The sequence below is a fragment of the Mercurialis annua genome, linkage group LG1-X, assembly GCF_937616625.2.
Source record: "Mercurialis annua linkage group LG1-X, ddMerAnnu1.2, whole genome shotgun sequence".
Taxonomy (NCBI): domain Eukaryota; kingdom Viridiplantae; phylum Streptophyta; class Magnoliopsida; order Malpighiales; family Euphorbiaceae; genus Mercurialis; species Mercurialis annua.
The window spans coordinates 4,963,823-4,991,570 of NC_065570.1; the positions used below are offsets into that span (position 1 = coordinate 4,963,823).

At 34.2% G+C, this 27,748-nt stretch overlaps 5 protein-coding genes across 5 annotated transcripts; 2 read left to right on the top strand and 3 right to left on the bottom strand.

Moving 5' to 3' along the window:
• Positions 1 to 185: 185 nt before the first annotated feature.
• LOC126664900 (protein EMBRYO SAC DEVELOPMENT ARREST 30) lies at positions 186 to 5,834 on the bottom strand. The gene is made up of 11 exons (XM_050357516.2): positions 5,417 to 5,834; positions 5,126 to 5,325; positions 4,950 to 5,043; positions 4,287 to 4,357; positions 4,118 to 4,206; positions 3,774 to 4,017; positions 3,109 to 3,221; positions 2,775 to 2,865; positions 2,415 to 2,543; positions 1,274 to 1,827; positions 186 to 1,039 (listed from the first exon to the last, which is right to left on the bottom strand). The coding sequence occupies exons 2-11, from the start codon at positions 5,291 to 5,293 to the stop codon at positions 592 to 594; spliced, it is 2,001 nt and encodes a 666-aa protein (XP_050213473.1). The 5' UTR covers positions 5,294 to 5,325; positions 5,417 to 5,834; the 3' UTR covers positions 186 to 591.
• A 708-nt stretch (positions 5,835 to 6,542) lies between these two features.
• LOC126665430 (probable glycosyltransferase At5g03795) lies at positions 6,543 to 9,865 on the bottom strand. The gene is made up of 3 exons (XM_050358246.2): positions 9,385 to 9,865; positions 7,861 to 8,425; positions 6,543 to 7,337 (listed from the first exon to the last, which is right to left on the bottom strand). Exons 1-3 carry the CDS (start codon positions 9,698 to 9,700, stop codon positions 6,830 to 6,832), a joined length of 1,389 nt encoding a protein of 462 aa, XP_050214203.1. The 5' UTR covers positions 9,701 to 9,865; the 3' UTR covers positions 6,543 to 6,829.
• Positions 9,866 to 10,898: 1,033 nt separating this feature from the next.
• LOC126682090 (uncharacterized) lies at positions 10,899 to 19,462 on the top strand. Its single transcript, XM_050377642.2, has 20 exons — positions 10,899 to 12,244; positions 12,534 to 12,737; positions 13,396 to 13,500; positions 13,634 to 13,699; positions 13,878 to 14,042; positions 14,501 to 14,575; positions 14,725 to 14,876; positions 15,397 to 15,532; positions 15,607 to 15,676; positions 15,775 to 15,902; positions 16,037 to 16,093; positions 17,089 to 17,274; positions 17,358 to 17,450; positions 17,575 to 17,660; positions 17,734 to 17,806; positions 17,890 to 17,956; positions 18,056 to 18,192; positions 18,417 to 18,508; positions 18,627 to 18,693; positions 18,801 to 19,462. Exons 1-20 carry the CDS (start codon positions 10,988 to 10,990, stop codon positions 18,963 to 18,965), a joined length of 3,381 nt encoding a protein of 1,126 aa, XP_050233599.1. The 5' UTR covers positions 10,899 to 10,987; the 3' UTR covers positions 18,966 to 19,462.
• Positions 19,463 to 21,986: 2,524 nt separating this feature from the next.
• Positions 21,987 to 23,155, top strand: LOC126664687 (ethylene-responsive transcription factor ERN1-like). Its single transcript, XM_050357197.2, has one exon. The coding sequence runs from the start codon at positions 22,148 to 22,150 to the stop codon at positions 22,985 to 22,987; it is 840 nt and encodes a 279-aa protein (XP_050213154.1). The 5' UTR covers positions 21,987 to 22,147; the 3' UTR covers positions 22,988 to 23,155.
• A 1,219-nt stretch (positions 23,156 to 24,374) lies between these two features.
• Positions 24,375 to 26,854, bottom strand: LOC126685854 (tubulin alpha-5 chain-like). Its single transcript, XM_050379834.2, has 5 exons — positions 26,586 to 26,854; positions 26,095 to 26,309; positions 25,796 to 25,995; positions 24,989 to 25,497; positions 24,375 to 24,895 (listed from the first exon to the last, which is right to left on the bottom strand). Exons 1-5 carry the CDS (start codon positions 26,696 to 26,698, stop codon positions 24,583 to 24,585), a joined length of 1,350 nt encoding a protein of 449 aa, XP_050235791.1. The 5' UTR covers positions 26,699 to 26,854; the 3' UTR covers positions 24,375 to 24,582.
• Between the last annotated feature and the right edge of the window lie 894 nt (positions 26,855 to 27,748).

Genomic DNA, 27,748 nt, shown 5'->3' on the forward strand with positions numbered 1-27,748 from the left:
AGATAAAAATTTCGAATTTACATATGCATAAAACTCGTCCTTTATTCAAAACAATAATAAACAAAATTCATAAGCAATTTGACAACTCAAACCTCTCTTACAAATAAATGATTTGCCAGCTCTTAGAAACATAAGCAATAATCTTCGTCAATTTCCAACGGCATTATACAATGGCATCAAAATCAGAAAACAAATAAGTAAATTCTTTGATTGATTCCCTTTCGAAGCAACTTTACACTCGGAACGAAATGTTGTTTACAAAAATCACTACTTGAAAGATCAAGCAGTATCGACTGCAAGCTGTCTAATACAATATTCTAAAGCTTCTAGACATTCCGAAAAATCTATCGTATGAAGGTATATAACAAAAGTTATCTTTTTTTCTTTCTATAACTGAAGTACTCATCAATCTACCTAGAAAGAATAAAATATGTGTATTTATTACCTTGAAAGATTAAATTGGAGCTGTAGGATAAACAATTTCTCTTGGAATGACACCTCTACTCCCAAAAATTTCCCATGAAGATGTATGCCAAAGAGTAAATACCGACTTCACGATAAAACCAAGCGATATCATTTGCACATCCACTTCTAGTCATTAGGGTCCCATTCATCATCTTGATCCATAGAAAGATTAAAACTACTCTTACCATCGCTGTCATCAGATTCTTGTGGAACCACATCATTCTCGTATTCAGACTCATTATCATCGTTTTTGCTCCCATCTACTCCCATTGAGTCGAGGAGAACAACTTGCTGTCCTTGTTGTATCCAGTCTGGGCATTCGTCTTCACCTCCGTATAAATATCGGCCATCGTTGCCTTTTACAGGAGTTTGAACCTTAGGTGATGAAATTCTACAAGAGCATTCAGGTAGGGGATGTGAAATAAATGAGGTAGGTTTCGACAAAAGTGACTGTCTGATTAGGCCATCTTCACCCAAGCTCTTGTTTAGGTGCTGCCTCACTGAAACTGTCCAATTATGCCTAGGATGATACATATTGTCACGCGTGATGTTGAAGAATTTTGCAACTAATTTCCTGTCAGAAGAACAATGAGGGTTTCAGGAGAAATTAGAAGATAAAGTAAATAAATAGTAACTATGTGCAAAATCAGTTATTTGCAAATACAACAAAATAAAATAAAGAAACTTTAGCAAATCAGGTCATTTATTATATATGTGCCAATTTTTGAAATACGAAACTTGAATCAATTTCATACTCAACACCCTTTAACCCAATCAAAAATTCATAGATGTTAAAAGTCAATTTCACCTGTCTGGTCGATATGTTCTGGAAGCAGCACTTTCATAAAGCCGTTGTCCCATGACCAAGTTTGAGAAATCAGGCCATCCACTTCCATCATTGTTAAAACCTGGAAAGAATGCATCTGCTTCCACAGACACCATGTAATCAAGAGCATCCCAGAGTAATCTGTGCGCTTGCCGCCTCAAATCCATCAGTGAAGGATCTGGTTCGGTATCAGTCTCGGCAATCCAACCATACCAACCTTCTTTCTCATGACGATAGATGGGTCTGTCTGGAGGTGGAGGAAGAGGTCGAGGACGCGGACCTGCCCTCTGCCACTCTTTTTTGAGTTGTTCCTCACTTTTGGGAGAAGGGAGTTGAAAAGAATCAGGAGGAGCAGGTGTTTCAGGACCAAACAAATCAGACAACTCTTGCTCAGTGCATATTGAAGTGCGATCTAATACGTTCGCAAACATGGCATGAAGAGGAATTAAAACACGTTGACCACCAAAAGTTTCAGAACCTGCTATATATATAGTGATATTATAAGGATAGCCCATAGCTCGGAGGAGAAGTCCAACCTGCAGAAATTTCAAAGACAACATATAATATGGGTTTCAGAAGAAATGGTAATCAAAGATGCATCACAAAATGATAAATATTTTTATCAAGAGTAAACACAGGTTATGAAAGGCATGCATCCTCTCAAAAACAACCAAAGAAAGCTACTTGCCATAGTCTCTTTGTCAACTCCGTTAAATGTTACTGTAGATTCCATAAGTAGAGATGAATAAACAGCTAGGGGAGGCCATCAAAATAATTAACTCAAGCAGCTACAGAGATTTGCATTTGAAGATTGACAGAATAAAGCCAAAGATCTTACTCAAGATACCCACACAGCTCAAAGGCCTGGCTTTTACAGCTAATTTAACACAAAAACAAAAGCCTACCTATCATATGAAGACCTCTACATCCAAATGCAGTTAGATAACAACAGGCAAGTACCTTAGTCTTCTTTTACAGGGATGGCTTAGTATTTACAGGACTCTGACTTCATTTTGCAATATAAATTTTCAAAATACGAACTCTATAAAGTACGAAAATAACCAACAAGAGAAAAATAGGATGAATGTGCAGTCAGGATCTGATAATTTAACCTGGACCATACCTCTTCTGGCATAAGAGGGCATGCTCCATTTTCTTTACGTATATATGAATCTACACTAAGCTCTTCAGAAAGAATCCCTTGCTTGATCATCTGTGCCCTTCGATATTGTATCAGTTCAGTGTGAACATCCTAGACAAACCACCAAGTAACAATATGGAGTCAGGATAATTTCAGAGAAGTAATTGAGTAGTTGAATTGTTAGTTTATGGTTAAAATTTGATTAATACTGTTGAAGTGCCAAGTTGATCCTTTTGGAAGCAAAACAAATAAACATATTAGAGTTGCATATATTTATGCATATTGCATGCCCCACAAGCAAACTCGAAAGTTAGTTTTAAACGTGACAGAAAAACCACAAACCTGGAAAAGTTCTGCGCAGCCATGATATGCCAATTTGTCCCGCACTAGACCAGGATGAAAGGCAAGAAAAGGTTGACCTCTTGCTCTTAACCTGCAGCATAATTGATAAAAGAGAAAATTCATAAACTGTTATGAAAACAGCTCCACTAACAGGTAGAATTCTACTTCCTCCTTTCAGAATATTTTACTGGAAATTAGGTGATCGTAAAATTGGCAAGCCTCCCTAAATTTCCCTATAAAAAGTAAGCATCAGAGTATCTCCATATCAACTACCAAACTTCTTTATTAAGATTCTAGCAGAATAACAAGGAGAATACAAAGAGAATAACTATACCTATCTATTATTTGGCGACCAAGCACCCGAATCTCTGAACGAAATTGAAGAGCAAGAAAAGCAACTCGGCATCTAAGCCTCTGAAACTCAGACATGCTAGGTGGAAGAATGGACTGTGAAGAAAATAACAAGCCATTAGAGAGTATGATAAAGCACTAGATATCCGGTCTCAAAGGTGGCGCAAATGCCCATACCCCAATCTCTCAAATTAGCCAATAACCATAATATTATTGCAGTTGTAAACCTCGTAAGTACCACCAAAAATATCATAGGGGCCTATCTGCCTGGCAATGGTAGTCCATTAAATCATACAAGCATAATAAATACAAGGGGAAATTGTTTCACACCTTTTAAATGGCATATTCTATCATTCTACGTGCTGATACTGTAAGTGGCCTTCACAGAAGAAAAATTGCCAGTTTTCCATTTTCCTAGGGCTTAGGGTTGCATTTTCCCTTAAGCAGTTTAAAAAAGAAAAGGAAGAAAAAAAGTTCCTTCACAAAAAATTTCTATGGTAGAGAATATCAATCGGTATTTAGGAAATCTAAATTGATTCAATTATTATTATGCATGAGAACATTTCAACTCCATAAAAACTGCACTAAGCATGAGATAGTGAGCAAGTATATCAACCCACTGTTTGACATACAAAGGTAATTAATTACCTGCAAGCATCCTCCATCAGCAAGCACTAGTCCAATAACCTTGGATTTCTTTAACTTGGGCAAAATATCCTTAATATAAAAGTTTGGAGAAGCAGAACTTTTGGGCTTAAATGTAGGGAACTCATTCCTTTTTCTTGCTGCTTTCAAATTCTCGGGAAGGCTCCTCACAATTATTATATCATTTTTAAGTGATGCAATGAACTGCTCCTCGTCATAGAGATAAGAAAAGCTCTTGAACTTGGAACTACATTGATTCAAAATAAAAAGAAAGAAGTGCTTAAGCTTTACTCGTGCTAGCATCTTAGAAATTTAAATAAAATGTTCAATTAGGAGGCATAGTATACCTAACGCCTTTTGACCGAAGAGTTTCTTGAATCTCAGGAATGACAAGGGTAGCATTTAGAAGCCTGGATATGATGACAAGATCACAGATCTAGACAATTAACAAAAAAGTTACGAACTCCCAATAGAATTTGTAGTTTAGGGAATATGCATGCATCAAATCAATCATACCGAAGATCTTATCTTGTCAAATCCACCAAAAATCTTCGCATAAATGTAACCATTGTTCTTTTCTTTTGGAGCTGTAAAAAGATAAAGCACTAACTCAGGAACATACAGATGAAAATGATAAGATCATCATCTAATAGGAAACAATAGACAAAAAAAAAACATTTTCTTGAGTTCTAGACTGGAAAATGAAGTCCTTAACTAAAGAAACAAATGGCCACAAGATCATTACTAGCACAAGCAGTTTAAAGAGCATAGAGTATACAGTTGTCCATGGTGTATCACGCATGGCATACACCACGGCCACACAACACGCTCTTTGAGGCAATATCGTATTCCTTTTATCCCAGACGCGTTCCAAACAATACAATCAGGTAAAAGACATTTTTTAATTCTTCACATCTTCCTCTGAAAATGTCCCCACCTTCGAATCATAAAACTCACAAAAACCTTTGTAAATCAATACATTAACCACATCTCACCATAATACAACCCAACAAGCTATAAAGCCAATTGTAGAACAGTTTTTTTCTTTCAAATATCATGAGGTCGTTTACACAATTGTCCAGAAAACTCATCAAGCAAATAATGTCAGACTTCAAAAGGAAACAGTAAACATAAGATAGTAAAAAAAACGACGACAGATTCGAGCAAGAACCAAATTACCAGGAAAGCTACTTCTTGGGTTGACATAAGGCTGCAATGGCTTTAAAGGCTTAACAGCACCCCATAATCTTGAATTTACATATTTTTTTGGATTCTGCAGCAACAATCACTATTAAAGAAAATTTACATTTTCAACAATGCAGAACAAGCAGCAATATACAATAAAAAAAACTGACCTGGGGAATTGATAAAGGAGTTAAACCACCCGTTTGAGGATTATAAGATAGCAAAGAAGAACTTGAAAACTTGGTAATAGAGAGATGAATAACTAAAGATCCAGTTGATAGTATTAACACTAATAAAACTATCCATTTTATCTTGGATTTGAATAACACCATCTTCATTCATATCATAACAATACTTTATTCATTCAACCCTGCATTTCCCAATTCAACAACAAAACAACAGAAACCCAATTAAAACCAAGAAAATGAAAATTGAATCAAATTAAATGCAGACATTAATACCTGGTAAAAAGCTAAAAAGATTGAAGCTTTGTTGGATGGTCAACGGATCTTTAAACACCCACAAAACAAAAAGACAAAATTAAATGAATTAACTAAGATTTGGGAGATTGGGATTTAAAATCTCGATTAATTTCTTGGTTAATGGGAATGAAAAGAAAGTTTATAGTGATGAGTGAGTGTGAAGTGTTAGATTTGGAAGACAAATCAAACTAAATTGAAAAATGACGACCAAATCTTTATTATTATATGAAAAAAATGGAGAGGATTGTATAAATTTTTTGTTTTGTTTATAATTGTGGTGTTGTTTTTATTTGTTATAGAGAAATTAGTTGTTATAAATGAAAAAGATTTATTCTTTATTTGGCAGAAGAATGAAGCTTGTGAACAGACACACGGAGTTTAGCTGCAACCAAAAAGTACTGTTTGTACAGTATGCCGCTTCCCTTTAATCTTTCTTTTTCTATCCTCATCAAGAAAAAAAAATACTTTTTGTCTTTTCTAATTTTGTAAAAAAATCGAAAGAAATTGCGAACAATTTAAACCGATGACATGACATGTAATAGACATTTTGTGAAAACGCACATCGCCTGATTCACAAATCTGCTTACAAAAATTATGAATAAATTGTCGAAATTGTTTCGTCAATTCAATATTCTTAGTTAAATGAAGCTTATAGCACCAATTTGTTTTACTAAAATTATAGTAGGTGGTGTATGACAATTATTAGTCAATAGATTTTTAGAAGATAAAAAAAATTGTTGTGTAAAATGTATTTACCATTTCATTTTGTAAATCTTGTATTACTAATTATTTTATTATAATTCTCTTTTCTAAAAGAAATTTGTTCCATATAGATAATGAATTTATGATTAAATGCTCTTTGATCAGCAATAAATTTTACTATTAAGGCCATGTTTGGTTCATGGAATAACTATTCCATGAGAAATGGAATAGCTATTCTTTACTTTACTTTTTGAGAGGAGTAGTTATTCCACAAAATCATGGAATAACAATTCCATGGAGTTACTATTTCATGAACCAAAGTGAGGAATAACTATTAAATACGGAATAGCTATTCTATTCCGGCCTATTTCATGAACCAAACATGGCCTAAAAACGACCGGAATGATTGGAACTGGTCTAGTTTTATAAAAATTTACAGAGATTTTGAGTTCAAACCTTCACAAGATCGAATAGTGTTTTGAAGGAGACCTATTTTTGAAAATTAGAAAGGACCTTAAAAGTTAAAAAGCCAAACTGTACATAACAAGATTTTGCAGGTCTCTTTCTCATTGAAGTTGCTCGTGTAAATGTGAAGTTTGTTCTTTAATTCATTTCTGTTTGTAAGCTCTACTAGTACATATGCCGGGCTGGCACCATTGATTCCTGATACTTGAAGAAAAAAACATGTGGTTATTGATTAGCAACCGCATGAACACTCGAGAGAATCCTTGCAGAACCTCGTCGAAGCCACAGCTCATACATAACCATGTAGAAGGCATCATAATCAACAGGAGGAAAACGCCACTGGAAATGCTTTCGCACCTTCAATACGTTGCTTTGTAATATCTGATATTCATCAGAACTTATTCCTTGAAGAGTCTTCTTAAGCAGCGGAATGTCTAAAGTAGCAACAACTACCGAAAAATTCTCCCAGTTTAAAATGTCTGTAAATGGAAGATCGTAATGGTTGGCGATGATGATTGGAACGCATCCGTAATATAGCGAGTCTGCAATGCGAGCTGTGTTTACTTCAAATCCTTTGACATGGAGGCAAAACTTGCTTCCCAAAAGCTCGTCAGCATAAGGTGTTTTGAGCCGGCCATAATTAACATAAATTTCAGAGTCATCTCTCCAAACTTGAAGAAGTCTCTCGCGAACAGGGGAGTTCATAGATCCCGCAAAGAATGCAAGCTTCTTCCTGGCAATACATTACTGGACAGAAGTTAGGTAAGTTCCAATACATCTACAAATAGTGGAAATCCTCTGCTTTAGCCAAGCCAACAATTAACACTTGTTATTTTTTAAGCAAAATGTTTTTTTTTTATCCGTAACTCTGAACATTTTGCCAAATATATATAGTATATACCTTAAAAAACAATTTACAGTCTGGTCCGTCAATGTTGCAAACTAAGACAATAATATCCAAATTTCAATTCAATCAAAGTTATGGAGTTCTCTTTCCTAACTGGATCAATCAAGTAAATCGAGTAAGCAATTCACGTTGGACCAGACACGTTCTGAATATATTTGTCGAAAATTATAAAATTGACAGACCAGATTGTCCAAAAACGTTTTCAGGGAAATATTTGACAAAATGGTCAAACTTATAGAATAGAAAAAAATCATTTTGTCTTATTTTTATTAGATACAAATTTCTACATGAAAACATAATTTAGATATAAAAAATCAATTAAAACTGCAAATGTATGATCCTATTTTACCTCTCTGATGAAGCAAGATTAGGAGGGTCTCCATGTCTAGGCCAAATTTGTGGGAGAGATGCATCCTTGTGAGGAATGTACCCAGAAAGGTAATAGCTTGAAGAGCAAACAACTTGAATTGCGTTGAGTTTCACCTCCTGTGCTTTGTCCATAGCTGTCCGTCCAATGGAATGACAAGCAACATAAAAATGGTCTGTTCCACCAGTCCTATTCCAGTAGGGGTATTTCTGACTTATATTAAAGATATAAGATCTGATAAAATCTTGGATACCTCCTACTCCAACTCTAGGGTCATGCCTCAGTCTTGCAATGGAGAAAGGCAGAAAGAAAAGATCTGCTTTTGTTGGATCCTTGGTGATGAAGTGACTTTTCATAAGAACCTTCTTGAAGTAACTTTCGCTAGCGTAATTGCCACCAGGCTCAAAGTTCACCGGCAAGAGCACATTTGCAAATGGATCATTTCGCCTGTGAGGATAAACATATATCTTAAAGCTCCTATTCATTTCTTTATAGTCGTCCAGAAACATACCTCTATCATGGAACACCTCATTATTCTCATAGGTTCCTGAACCATAAAAACCAACAGTTTCCACATTCCGGGGTTAAGAAACAAAAGTTTGTGCATACTAACTGAATTTCTTTAGCTTTCATATAACGCCCATAACATCAGAAGTCTTTTAAGCTCCAATCTAGACCCACCATAAGGTTCATTCCATTATAAAAGGTCCCACCATTAATCCTAGACACTCTCATTTGCGAAATAGGTGCTAATTGTATTTACTTGCTTTTGTTTTATATCCGCAGAGAAGGTCACATACATTCATCATGTAAAGCAAACACACATTGACTCAAAAATAAAATACAACAATTAAAACAAACATACATGTAAATTTCTAAATGACCTTTAGGATATCAAGGAGATTTGGGTTTATGGTTTAGATAAAAGGTTTTGGTAGACCTAAGAGACACATAGAGAATTCCATCAAATGCAGGAGAGAAAGAATTTATCCCAGCACAAAGATTGCAAGATATAATCTCATTTTAGTTTGTGATTCCCAATTTATTCTGCCATACTTCTCTTTGTAAAGTGAAATTTCTTACCATAATATACAGCTAACTCGTAAATCAGTCAGAAACTCAACATGAAATTTCATCCTAATGCTTTGCATTATGAATATAAATTACTCCAAATAAAATTCAATTCTCAAATTCCTAGTTAAATGCTACTTAACCTTGCTCACATTTCTTCTTCAATCAATCATAATTATCACAAAATTAATCCTCAAAACAATTCCCTTTGCCTCTGATCCCAATTTGGCAAGTAAACTCCACTAAATGTACAAGCTCATATTTTCTATAACAGACCAACATTCCAAGCCTCCACCCAATTCTGAAGATAACTAAATTAGATTTCAAATTCGAATTAGGAAGCAGTTTAACAGAAGAAAAAAAGTGGCAGGTACATGCAAACAAATTCTACGCAAAACATAATTAAAACAAAAAGATGATCATGAATCGGCATACCATCAGAACCCAACTGAGTTACAGAAGAGCGGCGACTAATTCTGGGCAAATTTACAAAAGGGTTTGTAAAATCATCAAAAACTGGAACTTCATTAATCTTTTCTTCACTGTTTGAAAAGTTAAGATTTAGAGAGAGAGTAGGAGCGGAAGTGGGGTAATGATAGTAGAAAATATTAGAAGTAGTGGAGATGTAAACAACAATAAACAGAGTAGTGAAGAGAGCTAAGCAAGTGGGTATGAAGAAAAATGATCTCAATGAATTGGAGAATCGTCTGTGACTGAACTGGTAAACAATTAAGGATGCTGTGTTGCTCATTTCAAGTTTAAATTTAATGTTAATGGTGAATTAGAATATACTAATCACAATTAGTCGACTGGAATCTCAAATCACAAGAAGTTTTAAAACAGCAAGAAGAAGAAGAAGAAGACCACAACTTGGAAAATGTGAAGCTATTAGGTGAACTGTGGAAATTAAATTTTGTTTGCCCAATTCAATAACGGGTCCCTAAACTTTCCTTCTTTTATCATTAGAATTTCCAACTTAAACTTTTATTTAATCTAAAATGAACTATATAAGTATATTTTTACAGTTTAATCCCGTTTTATAAAAAATAATTAAAATTGACGAAGTGTTACTCGAAGTATCAAAATATACCATAAATTAGGCTTCACATCGATAATCATACATTGAATTTTCAATTGATAGTAATTGCCAAATGATATATTAATTTGTCAATTTTTATCTAATATAAAAATATATATATCTCATTAATTTATAAATAAATAACTCTTAATTTAACTCGTTAAGCAAAATAATTTATCTCTCTAAAAAATTCTAGCTGTTTATAGCTTTTCTTTTCATTTATAACAAAACAATTTTATTATTCTATTTTATTTTTGAATTTTTATTTGACTTTTTTTTTGAAAAATATTTGTTGTCCATTATCTTTAAAAGGTTTGTGAGTTTGTAGTTGAATCAAATGCCGTGCCAATAAACTTTAATAGAGGAGAAGAGAAAATGAAATTTCAATTACAATTTTATTAAAACTTTACTAATTTGATTTGAGTTAGAAGTGATAAAGGACAATAGTTTTTTATGAAATTAAATGATTAAATATTTGTCTTGAATTAAAATTGTAATTAAATTTAAATAATTACTTTCATAAGACATAAGTGTTTGATGATGATAACTTACTTATTTCTTAATTTATTTAATGGATCTATTTTAAAAATTGCAAATAGGTCTATATTAAGTATATTTAGAGTTCCACTTTAACTACTATACTTTTCACATTAAGATCTTATGGTGAGAAATGTAAGCATATTTATAGTTGCAACAATGAACAAAAAAGTAGACACAATGTCCCAATTAGAATATTTAATAATCTATCCTAATCCCACCACTTAATAAAAAAATTAAGTACTAATCCTGTGATATTAACTTAAAACGTCACATATTACGTGGCAACAACCAATTGGACAACTGTATTTAACAAACACGCGAGAGTTACAAAAACAAAAAAACTAAAACCCCTACGCTTCTTTTCCATTTTCCCTCCCTTCTTTGGCAGCCACCACCACCACCACCTTCCGAACCTTATCCATGGCTGCCACCGCCTCCGCCGCCGATCCAATCCAACTCCAACAGCTCGCCCTTCTCCTCGGACCCGACCCGACTCACTTCGAATCGTTAATCAATAGCCTTATGTCATCTTCAAACGAACAACGCTCCAGCGCTGAGTCGCTTTTCAATTTATGTAAGCAAGTTAATCCTGACTCGCTTCTTCTTCGACTCGCTCAGATTCTCTCGTCTTCATCTCTTCCCGAGGTCCGCGCTATGTCCGCTGTTCTCCTTCGTAAGCATCTCACACGCGTGGCGAATGATGACTCATTTTTGTATCCCAAACTCACCGAGTCAACTCGTTGCGCGATTAAAAACGTGCTGTTGACGTCACTTCAGCGCGAGACGGTAAAATCTATAACTAGGAAAGTGAATGATACTGTATCGGAGCTTGCTGCGTCTGTTTTGCCTGAGGGAGGATGGCCTGAGTTGTTACCTTTTATGTTTCAATGTGTGACTGCCGGCGGGGGACAGAATTGCAATTTACAGGAATCTGCGCTTTTGATTTTTGCCAGATTGGCTCAGTTTATTGGTGAAACCCTAATTCCACATTTGAATACTCTTCATGAATTGTTTTTGAATTGTTTGAGCAGTTCTTTGAGTGCTGATGTTAGAATTGCTGCTTTGAATGCATCTGTTAGTTTTATTCAGTGTTTATCGAGTAATAATGACAGGGAGAAGTTTCAAGATTTGTTACCATTGATGATGAAGACTTTGACCGAGGCTTTGAATGGCCAACAAGAGGCGACAGCACAAGACGCGCTTGAATTGTTGATTGAATTAGCTGGGAGCGAGCCTCGGTTTTTGAGGAAGCAAATTGTTCAAGTCGTGGATTCAATGTTGCAAATTGCTGAGGCTGAAAATTTAGAAGAAGGGACTCGACATTTGGCTGTTGAGTTTGTGATTACATTAGCTGAAGCAAGGGAGAGAGCCCCCGGTATGATGAGGAAGTTTCCTCAGTTCGTGCATCGGTTATTTATGGTGTTGATGAGAATGCTGTTGGACATTGAAGATGATCCGGAGTGGCATAGTGCTGAGAGTGAGGATGAAGATGCTGGTGAGACTAGTAATTATGGGTTTGGACAGGAATGTTTGGATAGGTTATCAATTTCACTTGGTGGGAATACTGTGCTTCCTGTTGTTTCTGAGGGTTTGCAGACTTTCTTGGCTTCTCCCGAGTGGGAGAAACATCATGCTGCACTTATTGCATTGGCACAGATTGCTGAGGGTTCATCTAAGGTATAGATGTTTTACTTGGGACTTCATTAGCTACTTATTGAAGTTCTGATAAGTATACATCGAATTGTATGACAAATATTTCAAAGGCATAAAGACATACTCATATTGCATAGTACTCCATGTGATTTTACTATTTAGTGTTCCATAAATGTTGAAGGATATGACAATATGTAGGGTAATTAGTCCCTTGGCATTTTGCTATTTTAATCTACTTGGTGATTTGTGAGTCTCTGACTCTTATTCGTTGTTCTGTTATCTTGTGTTCTTATGATTTGCCTTGAATGAACAGGTGATGATTAAAAACCTCGAGCAAGTAGTTTCTATGGTCTTAAATTCATTTCAGGATCCCCATCCCCGTGTGAGGTGGGCAGCTATAAATGCAATTGGACAATTATCAACTGACTTGGGTCCAGATTTGCAAGTAAAGTATCATCACAGAGTGTTGCCTGCTTTGGCTGGTGCAATGGATGATGTTCAGAATCCTCGTGTTCAGGTTTATCCAGCAATTATATTTATATCATTGTGAATTTCTTAGTGCTGCCATACCATGAATAGCGTAAATTCTCAACAAAAAAAAAAAGAAGTTTCTACAGTCGACTCTCTGATAATTAATATACATGGTGGATTAAAAATTTATTAATTATTAGAATTATTAATTTATTGAATACTTTATAAAACGTAATATTCAAATTGGTTCCCTAAAATTTTATTAATTATTAGAATTATTAATTTATTGAGTATTAATTATCTGTATGAGAATTTACCCTAAAAGTGACATCTTCATTTACATAGATTTATTTGGAAGCTGGTGAACATTTGAGCTCTGTGAATTTCTTAGTGCTACCACACGAATAGCTTAAATATGGTTCTGAAGTTTCACTAGTTTCTATAAGAATTTACCCCTAAGAGTGACATCTTCATTTACATAGATTTATTTGGAAGTTGGCTAACATTTTAAGCTGATGGTTCATAGTAATATTCATGGAGTTGGTCGATGTGCATATATGCAGTGAAGACGTATATTTCTACAGGATGAGTTTGAAACCATAGTGGTTTAGAACTTTAAATTTGATGGGAATTGATATAAATTTTCCCGTCTCTGTAAAAATTATTGACCTCTTTGTTCTTTGATCGACCCTTACCTGGTGCAGGCACATGCTGCTTCAGCAGTGCTCAATTTCAGTGAAAACTGCACTCCAGATATTTTGGCACCATACTTGGATGGAATTATTAGCAAACTCCTTACATTAATGCAGGTATGGGCTCATTTACTCATCAATACCAAGCCTTTTATTTAAGGCCTAACAGGCCTGGGTTTCCATATGTGTTGTTGTCTTGTGATTTTTTATTTAGATTTTATATGTGTTGAGTTGTTAATTTGAAATACAGAATGGAAAGCAAATGGTGCAAGAGGGGGCTTTAACGGCTTTAGCATCAGTTGCTGATTCTTCACAGGTATGATTAACCTTGGATCTGTTATGACTTTTTTCTATCTTAACTAATATGTAGGAAATGGTACATTTGAGGCTCTTATATAGTTGCGAGATGTATCATTTTGATTCAGCTAAATCATTAGCGTTTATTGTCTGCTGTTTATAATTAAGCTTTACTCTCAAGTATTTTGTTTTAACAGGAGCAGTTTCAGAAATATTATGTTGCTGTAATGCCTTACTTGAAAACTATACTAGTGAATGCAAATGACAAATCTAATCGAATGCTTCGTGCTAAAGCTATGGAATGCATTAGTCTCGTTGGTATGGCTGTTGGAAAGGACAAATTTAGAGATGATGCCAGACAGGTAATAATATAAACATATCCACTTGATTATTTTTGTTATGGGCCTATGGCATAATGCCACATGTTTCTGTTTGTGACTTTCTATACTATGTGTCTTCCCTTTGCACATGCGCTCAGTTAATTTAGTGACTTCTCTTCATCTTCTTTTGTGCTGAACTCATGATTAAATTTTCCTAAGCTCTTCTTTTCTTCTTGATTATTGGGATGAGTCCCTTGCAATTTATTTGGTTATGAATACTAAAGTGATGGCTCATATCGTCACAAACAACTATTACAATTTTTTTAATTTGATGGATCATTAAATTTGCCTAGTCTTTTTTTCTTGATTATTGGGATGAGTCCCTTGCAATTTGTTTGGTTATGAATACTAAAGTGATGGCTCATATCGTCACAAACAACTATTGCATTTTTTTTTTAATTTGATGGATCCTAATGACCTTTTGTTCGTCATCCTTCAAGGTTATGGATGTCTTAATGTCACTGCAAGGAACTCAAATGGAAGCCGATGATCCAACTACAAGCTACATGCTACAAGTATGTTTTAAAAAAGTTATATACAAGTACTTTGATATTATCTATGACACTCCTGTTCAGTTAATTTTGTGTTGATTTAATTTAAGTTATATACTGCTGCAGTGGTATTGCAAAACTAAATGGTAAAAAAATGAATATCTGATTTGCAGGCATGGGCCAGACTGTGCAAGTGTCTTGGGCAGGATTTTCTTCCTTATATGAATGTTGTCATGCCACCTCTTATTCAGTCAGCTCAGCTTAAGCCTGATGTAACAATTACATCTGCAGATTCTGATGCTGATTTTGATGAAGAAGATGACAGGTTTGCTTTTTGTTATATTGTATGAAATCAGAAGATTATGCCTTTTAAAATGTATTAGTATAAGTTGTCTAATCTATAGAATTTTTTCCTTTAGAAATGAACCACCTCAGACAATTACAGTCACCTTTGAGATTCTTAATTGCCATTTGACAAGTTGACAGTAACAATCACAATGATGATCACTGTTTGAAAGCTCTGTTTACATGTGTTGTTAAACTCATTTATGACTTTTGTTACAACATCTTTTCTAGCGACAAATAATGTCCTTCTGCTTTTTTCATGATAATAATGCTTATGCCGAAATGTGCCCAACTTTTGTATACAAATTTAGCTGCCATATTTATCTTTGGCTCATGGGAAATGTGAACTTTCTGAAAAATGTAGGATCGTAATCCTTTTTTATCCAATGCACAGGGCACATGTATCTATTATACATTATCTTATGTTGAAGCTCTTTTTTCTTATTGCATTTACTAGATGCAGTTTATGTATTGATTTTTTAGCCCATTTTCTATTGTAGCATTGAAACAATCACACTTGGGGATAAGAGAATAGGGATCAAGACAAGTATTCTGGAGGAAAAAGCTACAGCTTGTAACATGCTTTGCTGCTACGCTGATGAGTTGAAGGAAGGATTTTTTCCATGGATCGATCAGGTTTATATTTATTTATTTATTTTGGATTTGTTTTCCTAAACTGAGTGAGTTACTTAGTAAACTAAGATTCACAGGTTGCTACTACTCTGGTGCCTCTTCTTAAATTTTATTTCCATGAAGAAGTGCGGAAGGCGGCTGTTTCAGGTGCTATTATTTTCTTTTAACTTTTTATACATATACATACTTTTTTTTACTGAATCTTTTCAAAATTCGTAATGTTGTTTTTATTATCTTGCTTATAGCTATGCCGGAGCTACTACGCTCTGCTAAACTTGCCATAGAAAAAGGTCAATCTCAAGGTCGTAATGAGTCATATTTAAAGCAATTATCTGATTATATAATACCAGCTTTGGTGGAGGCTTTGCATAAGGTTTTACTCCCCTTTTTAATTGTTCCTTTGGAGTTTATAGATTTAAATCATTTTTCGTTCTTTCTATCTGTATATGCTGAGATCATGATTGTTTTGTCTAAATGGCTATCTTTGTGTGGCAAACAATCATTCAGGAGCCGGAGGTAGAAATTTGTGCAAGCATGTTGGACTCGCTGAATGAATGCATACAGGTTCGTAATATTGGTTTATAATGTTACCCATAAACACCTAGAAGGACATGCATGTTTTTTTTTATTATTTTGATGTTTTCTGATGATCACTTCCTCAATACCATGTTACACAGTTCTAGTAGATACTTGTGTTTTCAGCTATATTAGTGAGTGGATTTCAGGTTCTTGCATACTTGTTTTTTGGCATGATAAATTGTGGCTCAGTTCTAATAAGCTCTTTTCTTTCTTATAAGAGTCGGTTAAGCAATTTTTAAAGGCACAGGTGCTGTATGTTTACTTTGACCAACTCATGTTCACACTTTATAATTTTACCATTTTTACCAGTCTGAGTTCTTTAATCTGTAATATTTCATTTTATGTTTTTTTATAATCGATTTTGTCTGTTCATGCTTTCATGTCTCATTTTTGCTGTATGTTGTTAGTCATCATCCTTTTAATTTCTTTTATTTTTCAGACATGTGCAAAGTTTTTCTTATTATTTTTCTTCAGGTTGTTTTTTCTTGGGTTAATTACATTTAAAATCACCACCTTTACACGAATTCTCAAAAATAACACGACCTTTAAAACGTGTCAATTCAGGGCATCACCTTTCATTTTTTTTTCAAAAACATGGGCACGTTTTTAGATAAAATTTTGCTGACTTGGACAGCCAATGGGAGCGCCACGTGTCATGCCACGTCAGCAAAAACGCCACTAAAAATGTGTTCATGTTGTTTTTGAAAAGAAATGAAAGGTGGTGTCCTGAATTGCCACGTTTTAAAGGTTGTGTTATTTTTGCAATTTCGTGTAAAGGTGGTGATTTTATATGTAATTAACCCTTTTTTCTTTGAGTCCATGATTTTGTGAATTTGCTTCTTTTTTGTGTAGATCTCTAATTTTAATAACTGGTCTGCAAATTGTTATGATCAAATGGATAAAATGATAAATTGCATCTTCATTGTACTCTGCTGCTTTTTCTTACGAACTGATCTTATTGTGGGTTTTGTCCCCTTTAGGTTTCTGGACCTCTTTTAGATGAAACCCAAGTAAGGTCCATTGTAGATGAGATAAAGAATGTTATCACTGGCAGCTCTGCTAGAAAACAGGAAAGAATAGAGAGGACAAAAGCAGAGGACTTTGATGCAGAAGAAGGGGAGTTACTTAAGGAAGAAAACGAGCAAGAAGAAGATCTCTTTGATCAAGTAGTAATTGTTAAAATATTTTTTTTTTTTAATTGTTAGACAATATAGTAATAGTATATGCTATATTTCTCTTCAATATTTAGGTGGGGGATCTGTTGGGCACACTAATTAAGACATTTAGGGTCTCTTTCTTGCCTCTCTTTGATGAGATTTCACCATACATAACACCTATGTTGGTAAGTAATTGCCTAATGCTTCATCTTGTTTTTTCATATGCTAACCCCATTTATGTATTTTGATCTGGCTTATATCAACAAAATCTACTTGGCTGCTCTCTTTTTGATTTAATTTATTGTACAGGGTAAGGATAAAACTGCAGAAGAGAGGAGAATCGCCATTTGCATATTTGATGATGTTGTGGAGCAATGTCGTGAAGCAGCTCTTAAGTAAGAGACATTTCCTGGTTCCTTTAATATATTCTTTCAACGTCTTTTACGTACTTATCTTTGTATATTGCAGGAACAAATATTATGAAACATACGTACCTTTCCTTTTGGAAGCCTGCAATGATGAAAGTCCAGATGTTCGCCAGGTTTGTGCTTCTTAATGCTAGTACTTTGATTCTCTTGGAAATGCCATAACTTTTTTATTTAAATATTTGCCATAACTTTTCAGGCAGCTGTATATGGGGTCGGTATTTGTGCAGAGTTTGGTGGATCTGTGTTTAAACCACTTGTTAGAGGTACTTTCAGTTTCAGTTACATATCTGGGCCTATCTATTTGACGTTGCTGTTTTCATCTGTTGTAAAGGGATATTTGTTTTTATTTTATTTTATTGCAGAGGCCCTCTCTAAGTTAAATATTGTAATAAGCGATCCTAATGCTCGTCATGTGGACAATGTATTGGCATATGACAATGCTGTTTCAGCTCTTGGAAAAATATGCCAATTTCATCGAGATAGTATAGATGCAGCACAGGTATTTTCTCCAATGTAATTACATGTTAAACATTCCTTTTCTATCTGCAGAGCGGTTTTGAATTAAATTATATATGCAACTGGGTTTCGTAAAGTCACAAATCAAAGTGTCTACAGCAAGTTGTTGGATCCCAAGAAAGATCTTCGATGCTCTAAAAGGAGAAAGATAGAGCGGATGTTTGTTATATTTATCCATTAATTTCTCATACATGTGTTGCTTGGCAGGTAGTGCCAGCCTGGTTAAGGTGCTTACCCTTGAAGAATGATTTAATCGAGGCCAAGCTTGTGCATGATCAGCTTTGCTCAATGGTTGAAAGGTAAGTGGCATTTTCTACATCTTTTACCGGGTCATTTCTTCTATCTCATCCTTTGTGCTTCATGGTTTAGTCGGCCTCTGATGTACTAATTGAAAGATAAAAATGAAACTGTTTCCAGGTCGGATGTCGAGCTTTTGGGACTGAACAATCAATATCTTCCCAAAATTGTCCTTGTTTTTGCCGAGGTATACTTGTTTCTATCAGCATTAGTTTTTTTCTTTTTTAAGTATTGGATCTGTAGAATATTCCCTTTAAATACTCTCGTTCCAATTTGTTCCAATGATCGTTATAGGTCATATGCGGAGGCAAAGACTTGGCGACAGAGCAAACTATGGGTAGAATGATTAGTTTATTGAGGCAACTTCAGCATATGTTACCGCCTGCTACCCTAGCTTCAACTTGGTCATCCTTGGAGCCGCAACAGCAACTTGCTCTGCAATCTATCTTGTCCTCTTAATCCCCCAAGAAATGTACGGATCATTGTTATATCCTCTTTGAAGCCATGTTGAGGTCCTGCATTCATGAGTACGTGATTCATCTCCTTTGAGAATAAGCTGTGTGCAGTCAGTTGTGTTCTTTTTGCATTGGCGTGCATGTCGTTGTTCTCTGAGAAGTTGTCTTTTAATGCTGGCGTGTCGCGTGTTGCGTGTTAATATCTTCCAATTCTTTATCCACCAACTGCGTCTTAAAAGAAATATCTGTGGAGGAGTTCTCTATTTGTTATGAAAGTGTCACAGTTTTGCCCAAAGATTTGTATAATACAACATGTTCGTACTGTTCCATTGTTTGATTGAAATGAACGAATTAAAGTAATCAAAATTTACACATCTACCTGGTTTTTGTTGAGATTGAGGCTTGTAAGTGAGGCTATTCTTGTAATGTTATCGGTGATTTGTATTCATCTGGATGCTAAATTTTTAATATAGTGCATAAATAGAAGAGTCATGTTTTGCATTTGGTAGCAGCGTGTTCCCTACCAATTTTCTGGGTTGATACGAATTATTTTTTCATTTCAAGTTAGCTGAAACATAATTCAGACCTTCCGTCCTTGACGTGACAGGCTAACTTAGTCGATTTTCTTGCTTGATATCTATTGGCAAAACCATATTTTGGTTTGACGTGATGGCTTAATGCTATAAAATTAAAAATATGGGGACTTATTTTGACAAATATAAGTGTAGGGATTCAGTGTCTAAAACAGTATAAGTGCATGAGTCAGATATGTGTTTTGCCACATGTATTTATCAGTTTTGGTACAGTAGTATTTTCTAATAATTCATTTTTGAGACAGCCACCATTTTGAAGGTCGGTCCTTTCAGCTACTAAAGGGCTGGAAATGAACAGATTCTTATGAAAGATTAGGATCTGCTTGACATATCAAGTTTACCTGCTACTGAGTTTTTCTAATTATATAATTTATTAAATTATTAGGTCAACATCAAATTAAAGCATCTTTTTAGCTTAAGCAAGACTTAATGCTAATTTAGTTTCTAAAATGAAAAACAATGAAAACGACAATGTCTCAATAATGACTCATTCTCAACTTTTTTTCTATTTATCTTATCATCCACTTGCTTCATACAAGACTACTTGTTTATATTTATTTTCTTAGAAATGTCTCGATGATATTTTGATTCTTAACATAATAATGCTTCTTATCATTTGTATCCCAATAACCCTTGAATCTTAAAAAAATAGTCAAGATATATCAATTAGTAGCAGCTCGGAGGTAAAAAGTTTTTTTTGTTACTACCATGAGGCGTCTTGAACGGGTCACAACTATAAGACACCACTTTTAAACCTTCCACATTCAAACTGATCCCCACTCGAACCACCTTTTTTTTAATACACAGTTTTGGTTCCAATTTTAGTCGCCCCCACTTAAAAAAATTCTAGCGCTATGTTTATTGTGTGTGTATATTTCAAAATAGGACGATTTTGTTTTATAATTTAATTACATCGGAAGAGAGAACAATAATTCGCCTTTTTAATAGGAAAAAGAAGAAGTAATCAAAAAATCTCAAAAAAAAAAGTGCTTGTTGGAGATTTTTGATAGAGATATCATACCAAAATGGCTAAACCCATCTAGAGGTCCTTATACTATATCATTTTTATTCGAAAAGCCCCTGTACTATATTTTTGTTCTTCAGGTCCCTCTACTTACATAACTTTTGATTTTTAGGTCCTTTTTTAGTTTTTTCCAGTCCCTTTATTTACAATTTTTTTGTTCTTCCAGTCCCTCAAAAGGACCTAAAAATCGGAATTTTGCCAAGTACAGGGACCTGAAGAACAAAAAAAATACTACAAGGGCTTTTTGAATAAAAATGATATAGTACAAGGGCCTCTAGATAGTTTTAGCCTAATAAAATTGATTATTTATCATTTCCATGCATACTTGTAATGCAAATAAATTAGTTCAACAAAAAAGAATAATTGAATTAAAAGAATAGGATGCAAAGAAACAAAATTGTGCTTTTACTGATGTAAGAAGAGGTTAGTACTAACACTTCGTACACGATATCATATTCCTGTCTGTCGTTTTAATGCTTGACTCGGTCTCTATAATTTTTCTCTTCAGCCAAAATTTGGACCTTAGTTTCTGACTATTTCTAGAGCTTCATTTTGGTGTCTCCAAGTGGCAACAATTTGAGCATTTTAAGATTCTCTTTTCATATGCTTGACGAACTTAATTAAAAGACAAAAATTACAAGACTTAATTAGAGTTTAGGTCAATATTACTTTTATTACAAGTTTGTTTGTGTCCATTGTCTAATCTAATCTCATTCAAATTCACATCAAGATTAAATAACCCGGTCTTCTCATCTAATGACTTTCAAGTCCACATTCATATTCCATTTCTAAAAGGAAAGGAATGTTTGTTTTACAATATTAGAAATTATAAATTCATTTCATGCAAGTTTTCTCTAAAAAAAAAAAGAACAATTATATTCCAAGTATTATAACTACATATTAAAAAAAATTGAAATTAATTTATTATACTTTTATTTTATAATTGTCGGTTAGTATCTTAATAACTTCCGGCTATATATACTTTAATTAATGTTAATATATTCTATATCAAATCGGATCCATTATGAAGATATATTACTCCATTTTAGATATTTAATTAGATTTTAATTTCTGTATATAAAAGAGATGTTTGTCTAGTACTGATGTTTTTACATTTTATGTTAATTTCCTTGAGAATTGAGAGGACCCTTTTCAAGTTTATCAATTTAATAGAAGTCACTATGGCATTAAGTTTCAATATATTGCTAAGTCATTTTGACCCATTACACACTTATGCATAATGTGATAACAAACTTGTCATTTTAGATGGAGTCAAACTTAAGGCATGCAAAACATAGAAATTCTCCAATTGAGAGGTAATTTGTCTACATTAGAAAATGCAAATTTCACTACCTTACAAAAACTAACTAACAACTCATTATATCCCTATCATATTACCACCATATTGCTAATAAAATAACCCAAAGGAGCCTTTCACCTAATTATATATTTCTCCATTGTAGACCAAACAAGAACAACTACACATTGTTTCAAATATCCAAATTTCAAATTTCTCTTCAAAAAAAAAAGAATCAAGAAACACACAGTTTCTTGTACAACAAGTTATCAATGGAAATTCAATTCCAACAGCAAAAGCAGAATAGAAGATCAAGTGTTGTTCCAATGAAGAAAACAAGCAAATTCAAGAATTCTAACAACAATAATATTAACAATAACAACAACAAATTTGTTGGTGTTAGACAAAGGCCTTCGGGAAGATGGGTGGCTGAGATCAAAGACACAACACAGAAGATTAGGATGTGGCTTGGAACTTTTGGGACAGCTGAAGAAGCTGCAAGAGCTTATGATGAAGCTGCTTGTCTTCTTCGCGGAACGAATACTCGGACCAATTTCGTAACTCATGTCTCCTTGGATTCTCCTCTTGCTTCAAGAATCAAAAATCTCCTCAACAAGAAATCGGAAAATAAACAAATAACACAAGAAACAGAAGAAGAAAACCCTCAAGTCTCTACTCCCTCAAATAGCACTAGTACTTCTAGTATTAGCACCACCACTGCCACCCCAACGTCTACCACCACCGCTTCCGCCAGCAGCAGCAGCAGCAGCACGAGCGACTATAATACTCCTACCCGATTTGATGAAGATGTATACAAGCCGGATATGAGCAACTGCCGAGAAGAATACGGATTAGGGTTTTCTCAGTCTGATCTTTCATGGACATATGAAACTGGATTTGACAAGTTTAATTCATTTACTCAAGAAGTATTAGAGTTCCCCAAGAATATGATACTGCCTGAAACAAATGACTTGGAGTTCACGGAATTTGACAGAATCAAAGTTGAAAGACAGATTTCAGCATCTTTATATGCCATAAATGGAGTTCAAGAATATATGGAAACTTTTCATGATCCTATTGAAGCTTTATGGGATCTTCCACCAATCTGTTAATTAATTATGGTTTAAATCTTGTAATTGTTTTAGCAATGATGGATGAATTTGAGGTTGACTGAGCTATGAAGGTCTTGTTTATGATCGATGAATGCAAAGTTGACTGAGCAATTATTTGTATTAAATTATATACAATTATTTTTCATTGTTTCAATTTTTCAAATACTACTTTCTTTCTTCTTGGAAGGTATTGATGTCATCAATGTTTTAATCATTAGAAAATATGTTAAGGTTCTATCTTAACTAGCCTAATTTCATATCATTATCACACATGTGCATTTAGTAACTATGAAAAATCAACTGAAGTAGTGTCAACTCGAGTTGAAACACTACCAAGCTCAAGTTCGGCTACAGTTAGAAATTTGACTCGAACTCAATCCAGTTTTAATTTTAGGGACTCGAGCTTGAATTCGTATAATAATTGAGACTCGAGTTCAACTTGACTTGACTCAATTCAATTATCTAATTATATATTTTAAAAGTAAAATTTAATATAAAATAACGGTATTATTATAAATATATATATATATATAATTATAAAGGATAAAAAGTAAATTAACTAAAATTCAATTAGGCTGGCAAGCGTATTCAGTCGAGTATTTTGATGTTTGAATTCGACTCCTTGAGTAGCTCAAATTCATGCTGGACTTGATATCAATTGAGTCGATTTTGGATATTTTTTGAGTCAATTCCAATTCTGAGTAGCTTGGGGTTGGCTCAACTCATTTAAAATTCATTGTTTTCACCTTATTACTTTAGTTCAATTTAACTGAAGCTCACCTTATAAGAAGAATTAGGTTATCAAATACCTAAAATTCAGGGTAAACTGTAAGTTCAAAAAATTTAAGAGAAAAACAGAGATTCGCTAAAACTTCAAGGGGATGATTGTTGTTTTTCCAATATGATATGCAGTTTGGGATGTCTGCACTGCAGTCCATTTCCCCAGTTTAGAGATGAAATTTAATTGTTGCTTTCAGAAGTTGAGAAAACAGGACAGATAAGGAACGATATGTCTTCGCCTTGGTGTTTATAAGATTAGGTTTTAGGTTATATATAGGGGCTTGTGAAATCAAACCAAACCGAATAACCATACTGATAAATACAGTCAAATTTGATATTATAAATAAAATTCAATTTAGGTTTTAGATTTTGTTCAATTGTGGAAGTAAAAAAAAAATTAACTTCAGTTTTGATACAAATCAAACCAAACGGACAAACTCGGTTTGGTGAATGCACAACCCAAATCATACTAGGGCTAAAAGTGGAGCTTTTCAGTCTTCATGATATAAGCTATCTTTATCCATGGATCCTGATTCACAATCAAAAGAATGCACCACTAGCAGTTTTATCTAAATGATTCACCGTAAACAGCATCGACACGAAAAAATTAAGGAAAGATTGTTATTAACATTTCAGAAAATGAAATGATGATAAAACTTAATTCAAAAACATCATTAAGTACAGAGCCAAAACATGAGAGATAATTCAGCCATGAACAACATGGATTAAATTCTTTTTACAAAGCCGTAGAAACAAACAAAAGATAGTAGTCACAAGCTAGACATACACATGTTCATGTCTCACAAACCATTACTTCAATAATCTTCTCCTTCTTCATCATCTTCGGCGCCTTCTGCACCGACTTCCTCGTAGTCCTTCTCGAGAGCTGCAAGATCTTCACGAGCTTCTGAGAACTCACCTTCTTCCATTCCTTCACCAACATACCAATGCACAAATGCTCGCTTGGCGTACATGAGATCAAATTTGTGGTCGATTCTTGAGAATACCTCAGCTACAGCTGTATTGTTGCTTATCATACAGACTGCACGTTGTACCTTAGCAAGATCACCTCCCGGTACTACAGTTGGTGGCTGGTAGTTGATACCGCACTTGAAACCAGTAGGGCACCTACAAATATGCAAAAGAAGAAAACTCCTCTCATTAGAAGCGGGGACACAACATTAATTCTCAATACATCAAGCATATGGTTTGTTGACTCACCAGTCGACAAATTGAACTGTCCTCTTTGTCTTAATGGTGGCAACTGCAGCATTGACGTCCTTTGGCACGACATCTCCACGATACATCAGACAACAAGCCATGTACTTCCCGTGCCTTGGATCACATTTTGCCATCATACTTGAGGGCTCAAACACAGCACTTGTGATTTCAGGAACAGATAGCTGCTCATGGTAAGCCTTTGCAGCTGATATTACTGGGGCATAAGAAGACAACATAAAGTGGATTCGAGGATATGGCACAAGGTTAGTTTGAAACTCTGTGACATCCACATTAATGGCACCATCAAATCTCAAGGAAGTGGTCAAAGAAGAGATGATCTGGGATATTAAGCGATTCAAGTTGGTATATGTTGGCCTCTCAATGTCCAGTGATCTCCTGCAGATATCGTAGATAGCTTCATTGTCCAGAAGGACAGCAACATCTGTATGCTCGAGGAGAGAATGGGTGGAAAGCACACTGTTGTAAGGTTCAACAACAGCAGTTGAAACCTGCAATATTGTAAACCAATTCCTTTGAGAAACTTTGACACTCACAAAGCAAGCCAAGGGATACAGGAAAAATTCAAGTAATAACCAGAGAATTTGATGTACTTTGAAGGAACGCTCATGTAAATTTCACCTCCCAAAATCATTGATTTTTTCAATTTTACACTATACATATTAGCTTTCAACATGAGAGTGATATGTCATTTGAATAAACTAATTTACTCATGGTTAAACAAGAAGCTGCTACATAAGAATACAAAAACACAAATGAAGTTATAATACTGTTAATGGCTGTATGCACCTGAGGAGAGGGAAAGATGGTGAAGCCAAGTTTTGACTTCTTTCCATAATCTACTGACAACCGTTCCAAAAGCAGTGAACCCAAGCCAGAACCAGTACCACCACCAACAGCATTGAAAACCAAAAACCCTTGCAATCCAGTGCAGTTGTCTGCCAATTTCCTCACTCGGTCGAGACATAGATCAACAATTTCCCTTCCCACTGCCATCATTCACAGAAATAAACCAATTACAGTCAGATTTAACGAACAGCAAAAATGAGCTACAGTCTTAACCAGCAAAATTGAAATCATTTCATTACCTGTATAGTGACCTCTAGCAAAATTGTTCGCAGCATCCTCCTTGCCAGAAATAAGTTGCTCAGGGTGAAAAAGCTGTCTATAAGTTCCAGTTCTAACTTCATCAATGACTGTAGGCTCTAGATCTACAAATATAGCTCTCGGAACATGCTTGCCGGAGCCAGTCTCACTGAAGAAAGTATTGAACGAATCGTGTTCGGTGCCAATTGTCGTGTCACTGCATCACAACATGAAAACAAAACCCAGTTAAATTAACATAAATTACGTATGAACAGCATAGTATAACCTAATTATTCGACGAACATAAACATAATCATAATTAAATAACCTAATTATTCTACCAAATCCAATATCCTCAATCACAAATGACTAACATTGCTTCACAAATACTAATCACATACCCAGATTTAAAATAACAAGATCTAATTAAATTAAACGAGATCTAATAATTTCGAAAAAAAAACCCAATTAAATTTAAAGATAGATCTAGTACCTGGGCATCATTCCATCGGGCTGAATTCCATGTTCAAGGCAGTAAAGTTCCCAGCAAGAATTACCGACCTGAATTCCCGCCTGACCAATGTGCATACTAATAACCTCTCTCATTTTGAATTATTTTCTTTAATTAGCCAAAAGAAAAATGAAGATATAAATGCTAGAGAAATGCCCACTTCTCCTTCTCTCTGCCAAACAGATTTTGTTTTTTCAATTTGAAATCTGATTGGGGAAGATAGAAGGGGGAGGAGGAGGGATATATCAATAGAAAAAATAGAATTAAAAGATTTTGAATTATTTATTAGGTTAAAAAATAATTTAAAAATGTTTAAAACTGCTTAATAAGGGCTAAATGCCACTTGGCGCCAACTGTATGGTGGTGTCGACATCTAGGCTTTTGCCATTGCTAGGCTGTTCGTCGGTTCCGCTGGCCCACCCTCACCCCTTCATTTGCCTGCTGTGCTCTCTGTTTTTTTTGTTTTTGATTAATACCTATTTATCAACTTGTTTCTTTTTAATCTATTTATAAACTTGATTAAGTCGATATTTCCATGACATTTTTGTATCTATGCAAATAACGTGACAGTTAAAAATTAATTATTAAGAAAGTTAATCTATTTTCTTAAAAGTAGCTCAAAAAATAATACATAGAAATATAATTTTGATTAACATAACTAATTTTAATTTTAATTTTAATTTTAATTTCAAATTTAAAAAATATGATAAGTATATATATTTGCTAGAAATATTTTAAATATTTTAATTTTTATTGATTTTTTTAACTATTAATTAAAGATGAACATAATACATCTATTAAAGTCATATTACAATATATAAAGTATAAACATCTAAATATATATCCAACAATTCAATATAAAACTATTAAATAAATACGATAAAAAATAAAAATAATAAATTGTAGACTGTTAAAACATCACGTGATGCTACAACAATAAATATAATTCAATTGGAATATAAAAATTTAATTGTAATCTCATTCGATTAGACCGTTAAATATTAAATGATTGAATTCGTGTATTTTATGTTGCAAAAATGGCTTGTAGTATTATTTGGAAGTCATTTATCCCACATTATATAAGACACTTATTTGTGTTTATATTTTTTTTTTAACTTAAATCTTCGTTGTAGGTTTTTGCAAAT